The sequence below is a fragment of the Metopolophium dirhodum genome, chromosome 3 (assembly GCF_019925205.1).
Source record: "Metopolophium dirhodum isolate CAU chromosome 3, ASM1992520v1, whole genome shotgun sequence".
In the NCBI taxonomy this organism is placed as follows: domain Eukaryota; kingdom Metazoa; phylum Arthropoda; class Insecta; order Hemiptera; family Aphididae; genus Metopolophium; species Metopolophium dirhodum.
In genome coordinates this window covers 10291414-10311122 of record NC_083562.1, presented here as the reverse complement: position 1 = coordinate 10311122, position 19709 = coordinate 10291414, and the positions used below count along the sequence as shown (strand labels likewise).

General features: G+C 27.7%; 1 protein-coding gene across 1 annotated transcript in view; it reads left to right on the top strand.

Moving 5' to 3' along the window:
• LOC132940140 (uncharacterized) overlaps window positions 1-16057 on the top strand; it is a 64541-nt gene extending 48484 nt beyond the window's left edge. The window contains 17 exon segments of the mRNA XM_061007578.1: window positions 3621-3654; window positions 3838-3894; window positions 4062-4226; window positions 4661-4713; window positions 4802-4835; window positions 6391-6591; window positions 6846-7064; window positions 8081-8242; window positions 8425-8589; window positions 11536-11588; window positions 11696-11729; window positions 12842-13025; window positions 13889-14079; window positions 14325-14471; window positions 14474-14488; window positions 15050-15196; window positions 15827-16057. Coding sequence (XP_060863561.1) covers window positions 3621-3654; window positions 3838-3894; window positions 4062-4226; window positions 4661-4713; window positions 4802-4835; window positions 6391-6591; window positions 6846-7064; window positions 8081-8242; window positions 8425-8589; window positions 11536-11588; window positions 11696-11729; window positions 12842-13025; window positions 13889-14079; window positions 14325-14471; window positions 14474-14488; window positions 15050-15196; window positions 15827-15855 — 1890 coding nt within the window. The 3' untranslated portion in view covers window positions 15856-16057.
• The last annotated feature ends 3652 nt before the right edge of the window (window positions 16058-19709 follow it).

Here is a 19709-nt window from a genome sequence, read left to right as displayed (position 1 = left end):
GAGAGAACACAAAATATATAAAAATGGGTTCCATAAATAAGAAGTCATCCATTAGTGACACTTAAAGCTTTAAGTACAAAGATTAAACAAAATTAATACAAAATATCGCATATTTTCCTTTAGCATTTGCGACGAAGATTTACAGGGTAAGAAAGGTAATTAAATGTTGGTAATTTATGAGTGAATTATTGTGGTGTATGTAGTCCATAGAGAAAAACCCGTTTATAAAAAAGTGCAGGCTTATACTCAATTGATTTAATATTAAGATCATTGTACAGGGGTAAGTTAGAAACAAAGTGTGGAGCGTTTGTTATTTTACGAAGTATTATGTTTTGAAATACTTGAATTTTATTTACGTTTATTTTTTAGCTAACCCCTATAGTTGTATCCCGTGTGCTCATACCGGTTTTAAGAGTGGCTTATAGATAAGCAGTTTAGTTTTAAGGCTTGTAAATTTATTTTTGTCAGAAATATTATTAATGCACGAGAGCGACCGTTAAGGTTTAATCTTTTTGACTTACCTAATGTGTTTATTCCGTGTTAAACTCTTATCAAGGTAAAGACTTAAATACTTAACCGAGTCAAGTGAAGGAATTATTTAATGACATATTTGGGCAGAATACAACATATGATAATAAATTAAATAAATTGAAGGTCGTATGGGCCAATTTAATATGATTTTATTTGATTCATTTTAATTGATTTAAATAAGATTGTAAATAACTATCAGAGATATATAAATTGAATCATTACGTATTGATAATAGATTTTTTCATAGTCATAGTCGGAATAAATGTATTTTGTGATGTGTTCGGATCGGAAGCATAAATGTTTAACGGTATAGTTAAAATAATACGCCTTTGAGGCACTCCAGTATTAATTAAAGCTATATCTGAGGTTAATGATCCTAACATATAAGAAAGTAACGGTCTATACGTAACAATTTGATTTAGAGGAAAAGCGTAGGTAGGTAGAATTAGATATGTTCGACGGTTGAACGGAAGGTATAATCTGTTAAAAGCCTGAGAGATGTCAGATGTTTAGAAAGATACCGGTTCAATACAATTTATTAACGAGTGAAGTAAATAAAGCATCGACAACTCTGTAGAACTTGATACATTGTGCTATGTTTGGCTCTGTTGTATGACATTTTGTAGTTTTCGAGAAGTTACTAGTATGTAGGGAAGATTGACCGAAAGTTTCCCGAACATAAGTTTTAGATATGAACTGTAAGATGATTGGAGTGAGTGACATTTACAGGGTGACGGTGTTGTACATTACCAGAACTAGAGTTAACAGGTAAATTATAATTATTTACATTGGGTTTCTTATGGTTATTAACATCTTTATATATTGAGCATCACCAGCTGTAGTTAACAGGCCAGTCGCTAGAACTGCAGAGTGCACGTCTCGGAATGAATTTGGGCAGTCGTGGACGAGTAGTGATCGAGTAGTAATTAGCCAAAATACGATTTAGTATGGCCGAACTTTGACAGTTGGAAGACTGACTGATGATTTTAGGTTTATAAGGTTCCTCTATTTTGATTTTAGTATGTTACAAAGATTCGTGTGGCTTCAGGCCGACGAAGTAGGTTTTTATTGAGTCAGTAGATGACTTTCGTAACTCGTTCGACATCAGATGTAGATCAACTTCGCTTTAAATTATGGTTGTTGGAAATGATAGATGAAGGTTACGATTAACTACACGAGTTGATTTATCCACTTTTAATTGAAAAGTATACAGAATTCAACACGTTATTTTTACTCTATTAGTATTTAATTAAAGAGATATGTATGAGTTCAGTGTTCGAGATTTGAACTTTCAGACGGTTAGCAGTCGATCAACAATAGAAATCTTCAACGCCAATCAGATAAATTAATTCTGTACAATGTACATATACACAGGAAAGTTTTTCATACCACAAAGACAGGTGGGGTGGTTAAAGGGACTGGTGATCTGAATTTTTCGGCAATGAGTTCACCGAGAGTTTATTTATTAAGTACTTATAATTATATTGATTTACATGTATCATTATGGCAATGGATAACTTTGATAAAATATTAAAATCGTTCCTTAAAATGAACTAAACATAGGTACTTGCATTGAAATATAAATAAAAATATCTAGGTACAGATGTATGATAATACGATTTCAAACAATAACAAACATTTTTATGTGTTATTAAAATTCAAAGCTTCACACAGTACCTATACGTAGTATTAGAATGTGCTGTACAGTAAATTACTAAAAACATTTGTTTTGACATATCTCACGTTAATAGACAAATTGTAATACCCTTTCAACACTACAGAGTGTTAAACTATTGGTACTTATCTAAAAATAAATTTAAATAATTGTTACTAAACATTTTAAAATACATATATTATGTATATTCATCAATGTAAAATAATTCATAATTTATTTTTAGCTAGGTATTGAAAAAATACGCCTTTTTGGAATAAACAATTATTTTCTCGAGTTTACAAACAAATTCATAACAAATAGGTAGAAGTAAATACATAATATAATTTACAGTATGGTCGTAAAATATAAATTATTATTTCCTGTTTCCGTGTAATTTACTTCTACATTAAAATATTTAAGATTCTAAAATAAAATTAAACAAAATAACTTTAACCGGAATTCTTCGACGGGTAAGATGTTTTAATGATTTTACGTTTGAAAAATGACATGGTGGTTGTGTTGATAAGTAAAATTAAAAAAAAATTGTATAAATATTACTTTTACTATTGATTTTTTTCTATATTTCACTTTATAATATCTTATAATCTAAAATTATTTCCTAGGGTATTGTAATTTTGTAAACAAAGGCTATATTTATATAATTGGACCATTTTTTTTTTTACAATAATATATTTCTGAACGTTTGACAATCCGTTGTTAATAATTTACATAATATATAATATTATGTCAAATGATACTACAAAAATAATTTAATGTTAGAATAATATAAGCCATTTTATCAAGTGTAGGTACATTTTTTAATATTAATTTTATTGATTTGGATGATATAGGTGCATAAATATGTTTACCTTTGAAACTTTGAAAGCTGTAAAAATAACTCACAATCTAACACAATATTATATATAGGTAGGTATAGAAGTATAATTTTTTTTACCATTTTATCATAATTGTGTATAATACTTAGCCTAACAGTGTTCTTGAATACAATGAATATTAATGAATCTTAGTTAGATATTAAATATTTGTTGTCCTGTACATGTTATTAAAATATTAAACGCATTCATGTGTATTTCCATTTAATCCGATAACGTAGGATATTAGTTATTTCATTGAACTGAACAATATATTATGTTATTTTTCACAACAAAATTTATTGCATATTACTGATTTTACTTTAAAATAAAATAAAAACAATTGTACGTGGTTATTGATCGAACAAGCATGTAATAAATCAGTCAGCAATAATTGTTGACTGATTGATTACATTATATTTGATTGATTAATGGAAATAGCTTCTTGTTTAGATACCACAATGAGTATTTTTACACTGTTGTACTTATGTGTTACTTGTAAGTATACCTATTAGATAAAAATAAAATTGACACAAATAATAAATAATTATTGTCAAATTTAGGTGCCGCAAATAGCAACCACGGCTGCTGTAATCGGTAAGAAATGTATACTTATTTATACAGTACAATTCTAAATTGTATTGATATTACAATTTATCGATATTTTTAAGTGTAAATTATCGGTTTAAGAATAATAACAAAAATCACAGTTGAATTGTAATTTTCTAACTTTTTAACTTTTAAAACTATAACCAATATAATATATTTCTGACCAAACAGGCCAAGAGGCAGAAAACGACGTTCAAAATCCGTTGCTGGAAAATGATTTAAAAACCAGTAAGTAGTTAGTAACTGCTAGCGATAGAATTCTATGAACTGTAATATTTTAGATTTACATTTAAATGTTAGCTATCAATTACTTTTACAGGCAAAAGTAATCAACATAAAACATGTATTTAAAATTCAAATAATATTACAATGAAATATATCTATGTTTGAAAAAGATGAAAGCGATAGATCCACTACAACTGATCAAAAAAGTTCATGTAACAACGAAACACCACCAAAAACATTGAACACAGTCTTCAAAATAATTTCAAAAGGAAATTAACTTAAAAATCAATATGGATTCTTAATTCCGAAATTGGCATATATTATGCTAAAGGGTGGCAAGGGAATATAATTCATAAACACTGCACAATAATAACGCGTATTTATAATGATAGTGTTAGAACATTTAAATTACTTATATTATATCGATAACTTCTAAATGGTTTTGTATAATATCATACTATGTCAGTGGCGTAGGCCTGATTTCTGAAAGGGGGGGATTAAATAAACGACATAGATAAATGAGAGGGGAAAATTAGAAAATCCCCCACCCTCTCAAAACTTTTTACTAAGGTAATAAAAAGCCAATAAGGGGAATCTGACCCTCCACGCCCTCCTCTCCTTGTCTACGCCACTGTAGGTATTATGTACGATTTATAAAACCATGTCAATATTGTTGGACGATACGCCTTATGTCTATATTTTAGTATTATACCATTTATACCATTATATATATAACATGGGAATTCAATTATATTATTTATAATTATAGGTTTGTCAATGAATCCATTCAGACTTATTAATTTTTTACCGTATATCATGCTAGTAAGTATTGAGGGTATTAAAATATTATAAAAATAAATAATACAAATAACAATGAAAAAAAAAAATTTAAATGGTTCCTATTATTTAGGCATTGCAAAAGGCAAACGCACCTCCAGTGGATGGTAAGAATTGCACAAATAAAGATAAAAATTGTATTAAATCAATAACTACTAATATATTTTATATTGTATTTAATAAATTAGAGACATTTCAAATTATTATAATTCCATAAATTAAATTGAAATACTCTTATCAAATTATTTTAGACTCTACAATAGTCTCCATACTACAGTTAGATATTAGTATACTATACTTATTTAATTTGTTTTCTTTCACGTCGTGAATACTTTTAAACTTTTTTTTTACATGCATATATCTACTTCAAAAAGTTGTAATTGAACTTACCTTTAGTTTTTAGAATAGTAAAAGAACAAACTCTAAAATAATAGAAGATTAAAATAAATCAACTTCAATACAGAAATATGTAAGTTTAAAACATACAATTTTAAAATATTAAATTTGAATAAATATTGTTTGCTCGTGTTCATTAACTTTTTTTTTAGCTGCTTATCCATTTAAATCGATTTATTTTAATTTACAACTCTAGTCTCTCAAATTTAGCCTGAAACAATTCTCAACAAAATATATCTTTATACATATTATATTGTTTATAAGAACATAAATGTTTATTATTTCCGAAATTTGAAATTTGGATTACAAACAATAGAGATTATTTACATTAATTAACATGACCTTGGAAGTCTTAAATAACAATATTTAGCTAAATATATAACTTACAACGTAACTTGTATTAAACATATTTACATAACAGTTCGAACAAAAAATATTAATTTTATTGATTTTGAATCAAATACATAATATTCCAATATTTAAAAGTATATATATAATTTACAAAATACTGGTAGAAAACAAATATTATATTTACTTAGGTACATCAATCAATATCGAATAGAAAACTTATATATGTGAATTTTGAACTCTTTTTCTAAATGTCTGAGTGAAATATCAACAATAATAATTTAATAAGTTTAAAATTACGTTTCCTCGTCAACTCGTCAACTTTCAACAATACCGTTTATACAATTGTTGATAAATCGATAAGACTTAAATAATACAAACTAAAATTTTATCAAAATCCGATTGAATGCAATAATGATTAATGTGAGAAAAATACAATAATATGTAGATGAGCGGATTTGGTGGGTTGCAGCCGAGAAGAGTCCGGACATTAAAATTCCTATGCTATTTTAGTCCCAGATTATTTTAGATACTACACGAGTTGAGTCCTGGATATTTTTCGGTACTACACGCTAATTGGGTCCCGAATTTTTCACCCCCATTTTAACAAATTTAGGACTATATATAACCTATAGGTTAGGTTTTTGACCACAGCTGGTATGGACAGTTTTTTTTTTCAAACAAAAATACGGATTTTGAGTATTTTACAAAATATGACTTGTGTTTGTAACTCGGATGCGGTGTATAAATTTTGATTAATTTTCGAAAATTAACACGACGTTTAAAATATTCATGTAACGATCACTGATTTCCATGATCTGGGAAACGTTATAACATAAATATCATGTATTATTTTTTTTTTAAGTTAAAATATAATTATTAACCTAACATAATCATTTTTGTAACACACAACTTAAGAGCAAAGCAGCAATCAAAAACTTGAACGCAACCACAAAAATTTGGCATCGGTACTCGAATATCCTGAACTGTTAAGAACAATTTTTTCGAAAGATGACAGCAATAAATTGGCAGTTGATTCGTTAAAACTTTTGGCAGGCCAAGAAGCTAGTGCTGACATAGATAAACTAATAGACGATATAGAGACCCATGCGACCGATAGTAAGAGCATATTATTATGTACATAACTGTAAATTACTTTAAAGTATCAATACTTATAAATTTTAAATTTTATAATATAACGTATTTATGTAAATCAATTGAAACATCAATCATTTTTTATTTGAAATATAGGTAGGTACAATTATGTATAAAATGCATAATGTTTTATTTCTTGAATGATTGGTGTAATCACTGGACTAATCGAATGAAGATAATAATAAATAATTATGATACTTAAATATTTCTCATTCTAGTAAAAGACGGTAAGATTGGGATAAATGGTCAACAACTTGTTGACATTCTAGAAAATTCTGTAACTTTCAAAAAGTTATTCCAGACGGACCAACTTACAATTAAAAGTCTGAAGTACATGAACGCTTACATGGATTCTTATTTAAGCACAGACGTTAAAGATATAAAAAATGAAGTCTTGACTGAAATGCAAGACATAAAAAATACTACTCGTCAAAAAAGTAAAAACATACATCATTTAATAATATTATTAAGTATGCTATTTAATTCAATCAAATGTTAATCATCATAGGTATAAACATTTAATACATTATATACTTATATTGAACATATTATTTTAATAATATTATATACGTACTTAAAATATACGCTTGTGCAAAATTAATGCATATTATTAGTTATTAATGTTATAAATTTAAAATATAGGTACTTTCGCTTTAATAAAAACTGAAATTGGTTAAAATGGTTATAATCTAAATTTGGTTTACTATTTAAGTTTTCATAGGAAGTTATTATTATTTAAATTACATTTTAGTTAAATCGTAAACAGAATAAATAGGTAATTAGAATTTATAAAAATATTAAGAGGATGTTTACAGTGCACTGTTTGTTTTCTCCTTCTGACCCACGCGCAACATAGATAAAACGCATTTACTCAGAAATAATTTTTTTATGTTATTCAGTAATCTTAGAGTAAGATTATCCATTACAAAAACGTTAAAGAATAATATTTTTTAGGATATGACATAACGATTTGTCTAAATATTGTCTCAAAACATTTATACGTCATTTAAATTAACAATTTTTTTTTTTATTTTTAATGTCGAACACAAAGTCAAATAATAATAAAATATAAAACCGATATGTCATACCCTCAAAAATATTATCCTCTATTATTTTTGTAATAGGTAATTTTACTCTAAGATGACTCAAAAGTCATGAAAAATGATTTTAGGTGAAAGCGGTTTATCTATATTGCGCGTGGGTCCGAGATAGAAAACAAATATTGTGCTGACATCCTCTTAAATAGATTGCATATATAAATAAATACCTACGATATGAATAACTTCGTGATAAAATGTGTGCTAAAACAACCATTGTAAATTCAATAGTTACGTCTACAGAATCTACGTGGCTTTAATTAAAACCATATTTTATATTAAGTATTTGGTTTAAAGTTTAACTATTACTGCGCGTATTGTAATAAAACTATAATATATTTAATATTTATGCACAGATCAAGATATGAGTAATAACTCTGTCAAAGAAATGGTACGCGGAACATTTTCAGACGGTGTAACAGCTTTTTTCAAAATCGGGCAGAACAAAATTAATGAAAAGTTACGAAGTTTAAGTTCAGACGCTGACAAAAATGTAGTTGATTGGAAAGAAATGTCCGGTATGCCAATAATTAAAAAAAAACAGTTTACATAATTAATATTTAAATACTTAGTTGACGCAGATGCAATTGGAGTTTTACTCGTTGCAAAAAACATTTACTTCCGGTACTAATAATTAGGTAATACAAATAATTATTCATAATAGTAATTTTAATAGTACCTATATATTTTTTTGACTTAGCTCCAAGTACCGGAAATAACGATTCTCCTACTTCAGTAGGATTTAAAAATACAATTATAAATAATTCACCGGATGTAGTTTTGAAATTATTTGCTACGGGAAGCGTAATCAAGGATAGATATGGTCATCTAATTCCACAATTAGCATCGTATTTTTTACCAGTTGGTAAGTAGGTAAATTGTAAATACTTTACACGATAATTTTGTACTATTAATAATATTACTCAACAAATAAAAATATTTCATTACGAAATGTCTACTTGCTATCAGTCAAATAACAATAAGTGTTGTACGTAATTATGGCATCCTCAATACATAATAATATTATATTACGTTTACTCTTACATGAACATAAAAATATTTTTTATTATTATTAAAGATTTTCTCGTATGCAGTTTGCAATAATCATATTATATAATATTTGTATTTCCGCTTTATTTTTTGCTTATACCTATCGATTATTACATTGAAACATTATTAATACAATTACTAATTAGGATATGTAAATGTATAATGGGCCCATTTCTTTTTACACATAATAGTTAAGAGGACGTCAGATCCGTATGCGTTGTCTCCGTCTTAGACACGTTCGACGTAAATGTGTTTACGCAGTCTGAGTAGAACTCGCTCAATTTTGGTGTTCGAATAAAAACACCTAATACAAAATTTAAAAATGACAATATTTTGGAGGGGAAGACATTGAGTTTTTTTTAAAAATGTAAAAGTATTTTAAGAATGTTGAAATGTTTTCTATTTTTAAGCGATATAATGAACGTTATTTTGGGTATATAATGGGAAAAACGTAGTAATATTGCCACAATTCAATTTTATAATAGATATTTTACTCTAGGATCAAAATTTAGTGACTCAGACTGCGTAAACGAGTTTTGTCTATATCTTATGTGTGTAAGACGGAGACAACACATGTGGGTGTGACGCCCTCTCGACAGTTAAGGATGCAGTGCACTATTTGTTTTCTCTCTTATATCCACGTACGATATTGTACATTTTCGTCCAGCAGATCCAATTTTGTGTTGTTAGCTTTAGAGTGAATCAACCTTTTATCAAACTTAAAGGTAAGATTATCATCTAGGGTAAATGTAAGACTTCTATTAATATTCTAAGCTTAAAACATGTTAAGAGCATTTGTTATAATAAACTGTAAGTAATATTTCACATAGTTTTAACTTATAAATCACTTTTAGAATTAAAAATATCAATAAAAGCGTACGAGTTTCTCTAGATAATATTCTTACATTTAAGTTTGATAATAGGTCAATTCGCTCTAAAGCCGGGATCACTGCAACACCGTCAGTCGTGTCTCGTCCAAAAGTTGAGCTCAGCCAAACTCTGAAAATTTCCCGGTAGATCGTGGTTGTATAGTGAATGATACCGTGATCACAATGGCCAATCAGAATACGATAAAAGGCACACACGATACGACATACGACGTAGCTGTGAACCCGGCTTAATAGTAAAGCCAACAACACAATAAATTGGATCTGCTGAGCGTAAAGTTGTGCGTTAGTCAAAAAGAGAAAACAAATAGTGCACTGACATTCTCTTATATCCCATCGTCACGAATACTCTTACCCAATATTAATATGTATATCAACTAAATGTTAGTGAATTCATTTTGTATTTTTTAAATGTTTAGGTTTTATAATTATATCGTGTGATGCAAAATATGTAATTTTTAATGTTTCCAAAACATCAATTTCAGAATTTTTATGCATTTTGCAATAAGCATAATATAAATTATATACAATATATATGTAAAAAAACAGCCACCCAATGGTGACACTTTATACATTTATGAGTCTCTACATATATAATATACATGTATATATTTAATTTTGAACATTAGTTAATATAGATACGTTTTAAATACATTAAAATTGAACACTAGTAAGTTTAAGATCTTATATCACGTTCGTATTTCATCAAACTACCAATAGTTGATACACTTCCAAGTGTCAGTAGTAGTAAAAACTACAAGTACAACAATAACATTCAATCAGCAAATACAAATATGAAATTATAAGACGGAGTTGTTGAATGTTGAAGTTAGGTCAGTAATAATATTATTGTGGCAAAACTATAGACTTCAGTATTTTTTTAAACTGCAAATAATATATTTCTAGGAAAAAAATATTGCAAAAAAAGTTGGAATCGGAATATACACCCTAATGCAATTTGTTGGTAGGTAACTATACGTAGGTATACTTAAATATTACTTATTATAGTCAATATTTCTGAAATCTCGAAGTTTTTATGAAAAAATATACTTACTTATAACACTGAAAAAATGGTTCGAATTTGAATCGCTTTAAAAATTGTTACAAAATAATCGGACGGCAATGTGCCGTTTTGAAATCTAAAACATTCTATAGAGCCGATCGAGTTGAAAACTGTTTTGTCTGGTATGGCCTACAATATCTATTTTACACCAAACAATACTAGCAAATTCCAGAAAATGCACATGTACAGATATTTATGGGCTGGTTTTGAGAAAACATTTTTGGATCGATACAGACAATTTACAATAGTAGGTTCGGGCAATGATAATAATAATAATATTATTGTTGCCATAATAATGTGACAATATACACACGGCCGCGGCATAGGTATCACCCTTGCCGCAGTAGACTGAATATCATTGTATAAAGTTTGTCAATATAATTAACATTTTAAATATTTTATAGCTTTAATTATTACTATTGTCATTCCAACAAATTATACTAAACCGTTGAATTGTTCGTGTGATACATGATTACTAAAAAGGTCCATAATGTGTATGATACTGTACAATATCATATCATATTTGTATTAAGTAATTTAAAAATAAAAAATCAATATGATTGTTAAAGCTATATGCTAGTAAAATAATTTTCAGATATTATTATAATTAAACTGGACATTTTACAACATTTTGAACACATGATATTTTATAATATGATTAATAATAAGTGATTGAATTGAAAACTTCAAAACTATGATAAATTTTAATTAATTGTTAATTAAATTGTATTTCCACTGAAAACCAAAATATACGAGGTTGAGTTTATTTTTAATTGGAGTATAATATACCTATTTAAGTTGTTATTGTTAGGTTTATCAATGGATGCTTTGAAATGCATGTGTTTAGTAACTTATGTTATACTTGTAAGTATATATTACTACTGTACGTAGTATGTTTATCTAAATTATATCCAAATTAACTCAACATTATTATTAAGTAAATAAATGATTAATTATTTATTAATTATTAGATTGTGAAAAAAGAAAATATGATTCTGGAAACAGGTAAGAAATGTTATAAATATTTTTTTTGAATAGAATACACAAAGCACTAATATTTTACACTTTAAAGTTTCAACCTAGGTCTTCTTACAAAATTAAATAGTTACACATATTAATGAAATGGATGAATACTAGTTATAGATAAACATTAAAAAGGAGTTTTAATAAAAATTACATATTATTATAATTTACATATTCAAACTATACGATATTATAAGTGAAGATAAACGTCAAATTCCACATAACTAATACGAACAATTAACATAATTTAACATAAATAGCAACATCTTATATTAAATGTATCCTAATATAATAATTTTTGAAACCTAAATGATAATATTATTGTTCGCTGTACCGTACTTAGCTTTAAAATTATATAATATTAAAATTAAACGCAACCCGGTATACAAATATAGCGAGTTAGTGCTCTCTTTTTGTCAATATGATTGAATCTGTTTCAAGTACGTCAGCAAGTATTGATCAGTGACTAAAGTTTTTAATCCAAAATACATCTTGAACCGAAATTCATTAGCAAATATTGGCTAGCCTCGAAGAAGACGTAATCAAGTACAGCAATACACGATTTCAGACGTGTTTAAAAATGGAAGAACTTGTATGAAGACTTATGGTGGAAAATTGAACTGTCTGCCGTAATTATTTTATTCTGTCAGAAGTAGGTACAAATCATCGTGAAGTTTTCAATTACATTCGTCTCACGGATCGGATGATTTTGATTCGATTGATTTTAAGATAATCAAATGTCACAAAACACCTCTCGAGACAATATTTCTCGATGAATCTGTTTAAAACCAGAACCAGAAGGAATCTTTAAATGGTTCAACAATTACAACGATATCGGAAATTCTAACTAGATATATATATAATATATACAATATATATAATAAACATTAGGATCGCAAACATGATATTCAATTATTATGTGTTTTTTGTTACAACTTACAGCTTAATTTAAATACATCCCATTAGACAAAATATGCAACTTATCAAACGAATAACAATATTTTAAAAGTTAGCATTTAAAATATTTACGTACAACGATATTAACAAAATGTGTATAATACCTTATCAATTAGCTTTTGTGTGTTTATTTTTAGGAAAAGACAACGTTTCCGTACCAGGGTTAAATACCGAAAGAATAATTTATATACTCAATAATAATGAAGTGATAGCGAAAATATTTCCACTCGATAATCATTCAAATGTTAGAGTAGAAATTTTAACATTCTTAGGTGGTCAAGAAGTCAATATAATAGATAATCTTGTCGCTGAACTAAAAAAAAATTAAAAACGGTAGGTACTACTCGTAATATTGAAAGTCAATATTTTTATTATTTTCCATATTACATAACTAAGTATTAATTACGCACACTCGTCTACTATAACTTATATTATATTAAATAAAATATGATCAATTAATAACACTTCATAGAGTATTTATTACTATTACAAAGGACTCTAAAGAGAAGCATATCTTTATAAAATAGGTAAAACATAGAAAAGTAATATTATACAAATATATAAATAGTTCACGTTAAAAATTTTAATTCACTAATTATTTCACTGATGAGTGCTTATTTTTTTTTTCAAATATGAGTGCATTTATCTTACACACACTTTTGCATTAAATAATAATTTATCAATAAGATTATTTTCTAATAATAATAATTTGGTTTTTTTTTTTAGTAAAATAATTTAAAGAAAAACAAAATAAATGATAATTAAAATTAATAATAAATATTTTTGTAGGAAAAACTATAAAATTAAAATCAATAATTAACCATAATATAATATATATTAGTCAATTAATTTAAATAAATAAATAGATACCTCTTAGAATGAGTGATTAAATTAAAAATAGTAGATGTTTTATAATTTGTTATATGTTAACATAGTTAAGTTACATTTTCATGTACAATTGACAATTGTAGAACGTTTTAGAACATATTTAGTAATTTTTTAATGCATAACATCATTAGTCTTAATATTATTACGTATTATTAATTATCAATAATTATTGTAAATCATTATATGTATACTTATATTGATGTTTGTAAGATGTTATTGTTGCAATATAGTATATACCCACACTACAAAAACACATAATATTTAGCTATACATTATATTATAATTATTGTATAATTGTTAAATTTAGCAAAGGGAGGCGATCCTGCTCAAAACAAGTTAACTATATTTGATGTATTACAAAATATTGAGTTATTTAAAAAGTTATTTGCAATGAAAGAGTATGCAGATGTGAAAATGAAAAGTTACTTTGGCGTCGACTTCAGTCAACTTAAAAACGAGATCGTAGATGAAATGAATAAAAATGATAGTAAGATAGTTTCCATGAATTCAACGTAATTCTTTTTATCTTTCTTTCAAATCTAATGAAAACAACATTTAAACTACCTATACATTCTATACCAAAAATGGAAATAAAAATAAATATATTCATCAGCTTATAAAACAAAAACAACTAAATGGATAGTAATATAATATAAGTACTTATAACTTTACACCATGCGTTGCATATACAAATTTGTTTTTAAATTAATTTAAATATTTTAACTCTAATAGATCAGGAAACTAGTATTTTCAGTCCTGTCGTTCCCAAATCAGTATCCAACGCGCTAATGGCTGTATATAAGGCCGGCGTAAGAAAAGCAAATGACCAAATGGGAAGTGTTAATGTAGATATCCAAAAGCGAATTGATCAAATGACAAAGCTCCTGGTTCGTCTGGTAAGCAATAATATAACCTTAACATACCTCTACATACGAATCGATAAATTGCAGTTGGGTACAAATCTTATACTTTCGGTGGTTATTGATAATCAAGAATACATTACCACACAAGTATAATACTCAGTTCAGCAAGAGAAACCTTCGTTCTGCGCATCCCCCCGCGTCACCCTCCTATCGAAATCGGTTGCCCTATGGCAGGGTGTTCCGTGAGGGACCAGTTTTGGTGGTCTGTGCGCGGCGCGTTCTCTCGCTAAACTGAGTATATATTACGAGAGAGTATTACTGTTTTGCGCATGCAGACTGTAGACATTCCCCCACTTTGTGCCATTTAGTGTATATCAAATACGTGGCAATGCGCGGAATCGAACGTGTTTTCGTCGGGCGACAGTAATACTCTCTCGTGGGCCGCAGTATAGTTTCAATAACATAACCCTCTGTAGATGTTATGTTACTGCCGTCCATTAATCTGAAATTGCATTACTAGGAAACACGAAACAAATATAATATACCGAGGTTCCTATCTATGTTTGAAATTTAATAGTATGCTTTTTTCCGCAGAAACTGAAAGTACTGCATCGGGATTATTTAGAAAAGCCATAAATATGGCACCCAAACCAGTTCTATGCCGCCTAGTTGGAGGAAAGATCGTGGCAAACCGATTCAATAGTTTCTTTAGGAAGACAAACAGTGATGCACCAACTAACAGTAAGACGATTTCAAACAATAATTAAATAAATGTTAAATAAAAAAAAATATTACAAAATACTTATATAGTATATCATATTAGGTATAATTTTTAGGATAAATGTGACTAAACTGATTAGCTAAAGAATTTTAAAGATTTTTGAAAGAAATTTAATAATTTTAATTTAATTTTTAAAGAATTTTTTGGTTATAGCTTAAGAAGCACGTAAAGCTTATAAAAGAACTATTTTTTTTTATACAAAACATTGTTGGCCAAAAATCTATAGAAAAGTTATCATTGAAATATCAAACGCTGTCACAAGTATTTCGTATTATGCACTGAAATAGATTTACCAAATTTATTTTTTTTTTTTCGTTTAATATCAACTTAATAAAATGTTAGAGCAATAAATTGTAGAATATAGGTATTAGGTTAAAATTATAAAATATAAATATAATAAAAATATACATGTGAAAGTGAATACTGAATTGTAATTTAAGTAGTTATGAATAAAATTATAATTTCAAATCGAAAATGACAATGTACAGTGTACCTATAGATATAGATATTCCTTTATCTTAAATGATGTATTAAAACATTTTATATATTTAGATTTATCTGTGTTAACAAATGTGTACTTTTTTATTTAGGCAAAGTGGCTGTTACACCATACAATTGAAAATGTCATAGAAATGGATTTTTAAAAGAGTTTTTAAGTACGTAATTTATTCAGATAAAATTTGAGTCATTTTTCTTATTAAATGAAAAATATCAACATTTAACTTAATTTTTATTAATTATTCCATTTTCATCAACTAATTTTTTTAAAATTATATTTTTAATTAAATCAAAAAAAGTTGTTATTATATTTAATGGATGTAATTAATTACAATATTCGTATAATAATAAACTAACCAAGAAATATTTGAATAAAACATAAGTAATGCGATTTTAAGGAAAATAATAGTGACAAATAATTTAATTAAAATAAAACTGAACCTTTGATATAAAATTAAAAATTTGATTTATTATGTAAATAAATAGACAAACCATAGAAACACATAAAATATAAAATTTCTAAAAAATATCAGAAACACATAAAACGCATCGAAATGTAATTTACAATCGAATGGTTCATAATAAAAGATCATCCAACGCTATATTTACAATATAGTGTAATATACGTCGTAATAACATTATTTGATTATTTTCAATTTAATATGAGAATAATACATTCTATTGTGTGGTTATAATAATATAGGGAAAATAAATAATCGAGAAACCATAAAAATGAATAATATTGAAATAAGAAATTACATTGAAATCTTTTGACACAACGATAAAATATTCGAAAAATGAAAACTTATACTTAAAAGCCAGTCAATTGTGTTAATGACAAAATTATTATTCAAAACACTCGTTCAAAACATTAATTATTGTAGTACGGTATTTGAAAAATAATTGTCGTTCTAAACCGTATTATACAACACGCGTGGGATTAATTATAACGAAAAATTAATAACAGGTTTTAGGTAGGTATCCAATCGTTATACTTAGGGTTTTCACATTTCATGAAATTTATTTTCTTGAAATATTTCATGAAAAATAAAAATAAAATGTTTTAAAAGAGTCCAGAGCACCTTCACATAATCACATCACTCAGTCACATACACACACATATACGACTTTTGTATACTTAATAATTACTGAAAATATACACTATTATTTCATTTACTGGTTGAAATCGACTTCAAATTTATTTCAAACCATTATCTTTTGGATCGCTAACGGTCCACATACAACAATATTTTAAAACTCATAAAAAAAATGTTTTTACTCTCAAAATAATGCTAGGAATTTCAGCACTACATATAGAATATACAAATATGAAATAATAAATCAACAAAAATAATATGTTCCTCTTTATTTCTAAGTGTGTAATCAATATATTATTTCTAATCATCTATAACCAAATACGTTTAAAAGAAGAGAAAATATTTTTTATAAATTCATTGAAATATTTGAAGAAGAGCGAAATTTTCAATTTTGAACTATTTCAATTGAACAATTTCAAGTGAAATATTTCAAATTCAGAACCCTAGTTATACTACTATATTAGGTAAATTCCAAAAATATCAAATTGTAGACTATTATAATACATTTTGTAACAATATCGATAGAGTTTTGCACATAAGAAATTTTTATCTCTTGCACCTAACGAAACACGTATTGTTTTTTTGTCGTATAACAAATAAAATATTTTACGCCAAAACGTTTTATTTTGCATGAACAGATCATCGGCATAGGTTTACCTGCGAGAATACAACGCTATAGAAGATTTAATCTGAGTAAATTCATAAGCCCTTCCATAGTTCTACCCTACAACCGTGACCCAAAACACGGTTTTGACCCGGTGGCCGGTTGTATTCGAAAACCGGAAATTTCCAAACAAACTTTACCCGTAACTATTACATAACCCGCGGGGGGGACCCCACCACCAGCTTTACGAACCCAAAAACAGTCTTTCCGGAAAATCTACTCGACAACGTGCGCGCATACCCATTATTTTTAAAAATAATATCTACGTCGCATTTCCGTGGAGACTGGAACTTGCTGGTCTGTTTCAATCCATTTAACAATACTGCAATACGCTCCTTAGAGCGGATATATCGATGACAACCGACCATTTATGATTGCAACCTTCCCTCTTCGAATTAATAACAAATATAATATATATATATATAGTTTGTGCCACGTGCTGTCTTTAAATATAATATGATTAAATTGACTTCCGTAAAAAATTCGAAAAAACCCCTGACTCGTGACGGACAGCGAAGTTAGTTGGTATCTGTGCGTAACACGCTTAATCGCTGTTATCGTGGAAACGCAGGACCGATGAAAAAACTTCACAGTTTTCACGACTTGAAACAAAACCTGCAAATCCCGTCACGGATAACCAAGGATGCAAGTCGAATGAATGGTCTAGAGGCAATAAATCATTTTTAATATTTAACAGTTAAACATAGTTACATTAAAAAAAAAAAAATTTACACTTAAATATTCCATTAAATTAACGGTAAACATAATTCTAATGACACACGTCAAAAACATATACATATTATATTTCAATTATTTTCATACGTACTCTGGCAATAGTTCAGATACACCTGGGTTAGGTAGTACAGTTTTTGTTTTACTAGCAACGTATAGTTAGTTCAGCTACGGATTCGAGTGAGCAGTTTTTGGTAAGTTTACCATTTTGAAGCCGCCGTGGTAAGCCGACATGACAGGTCGTTTTACTTTTACCTTTATAGGGCATAAGGCGCTTTTGTTTTGTTTAGCCCAAATTTTTTTCCAGACTCACATACATGTATATTTTAATAAATTTTAAAAAAACAATTAAAATAAAAATAAATGTGCAATGGTATAATAATTTTCACTTAACATTAACAACGTTTCCGTACAGACTTACCACTCGTATGATATTATATTTCCCGTTGCATCAAGTGGTAAAATAGTATACAAATAACTACTCATTGGTAGAAAAATAAAAAACTGTCTGGGTATTAATACGGCTACCAGAGACCTATAAAAGGACGTTACACCGACATTATTTTGTTGTCTCCGTTGTACAAGTGCGTAACATAGTAAATTGTACGCTCAGCAGAACACGTGTAGCGCCGTTAGTTTAAAAATAAAGTGAATTGTCCTTTTTTAAAACTTAAAGGTATGATGATTATCTAGGCTATATCATTGGCTTTTTATTATATTTTAATTTTAAAGCGAGTTATGAGTATTTTAAAATTGTAAATTTATTGTTTTGGTCATATTAATAATATACCTAACTGCTTATTTTACAATATAATATATTATATTTTATTACTTACATTATATTAACAAACATATTCACGGCAACCAAATCGCTCGTCGATTCATAGAAACCGACTCGTACAATTAAATGGGAAACGCAAAATGTCAACATCACGCCCAAAGCAACAAATTCTTGGAAAACATGCTTCTAAATTCTTAGAATTATCATATTTACACTGACTGCCAATAACAAGTCGAAGGATATACTGTACAAAAACACCTCCATTTAAATCCACCTCCGTCCTATAGTCATTACCGTGCAGCTAGGCGAGACTTGATATTATATAAATACAAGTTCTTACGCTATATAGTTAGAATTAGTCTAACATCCCAGCTTGTATAACTTATCTTGGTGACTTATTTCCGCCAACCAAGTTCATTCCTAGACCCTAGTAACTATTTTTTAAGGCTTATGTACAGATGTTTTGGGGCCGTGCCCTAAAATAGTCGCTTGTCCTATAAGTCCAGATCCAAATTAGGTATTTACGTAGGTACCTAGCTAATTTCTCGGGTAGAGTTCTTCTACACAATGTCCACAAATTGTATAAGTATTAAATAAATACATATTTCAAGAGCTCAAAAATCAACGGTTCTTATTCAATCAACTCCTGTCCTACCTTTCCATTCAAACGTGAGACAGCACTGCACTGTGTCTCAGAAATG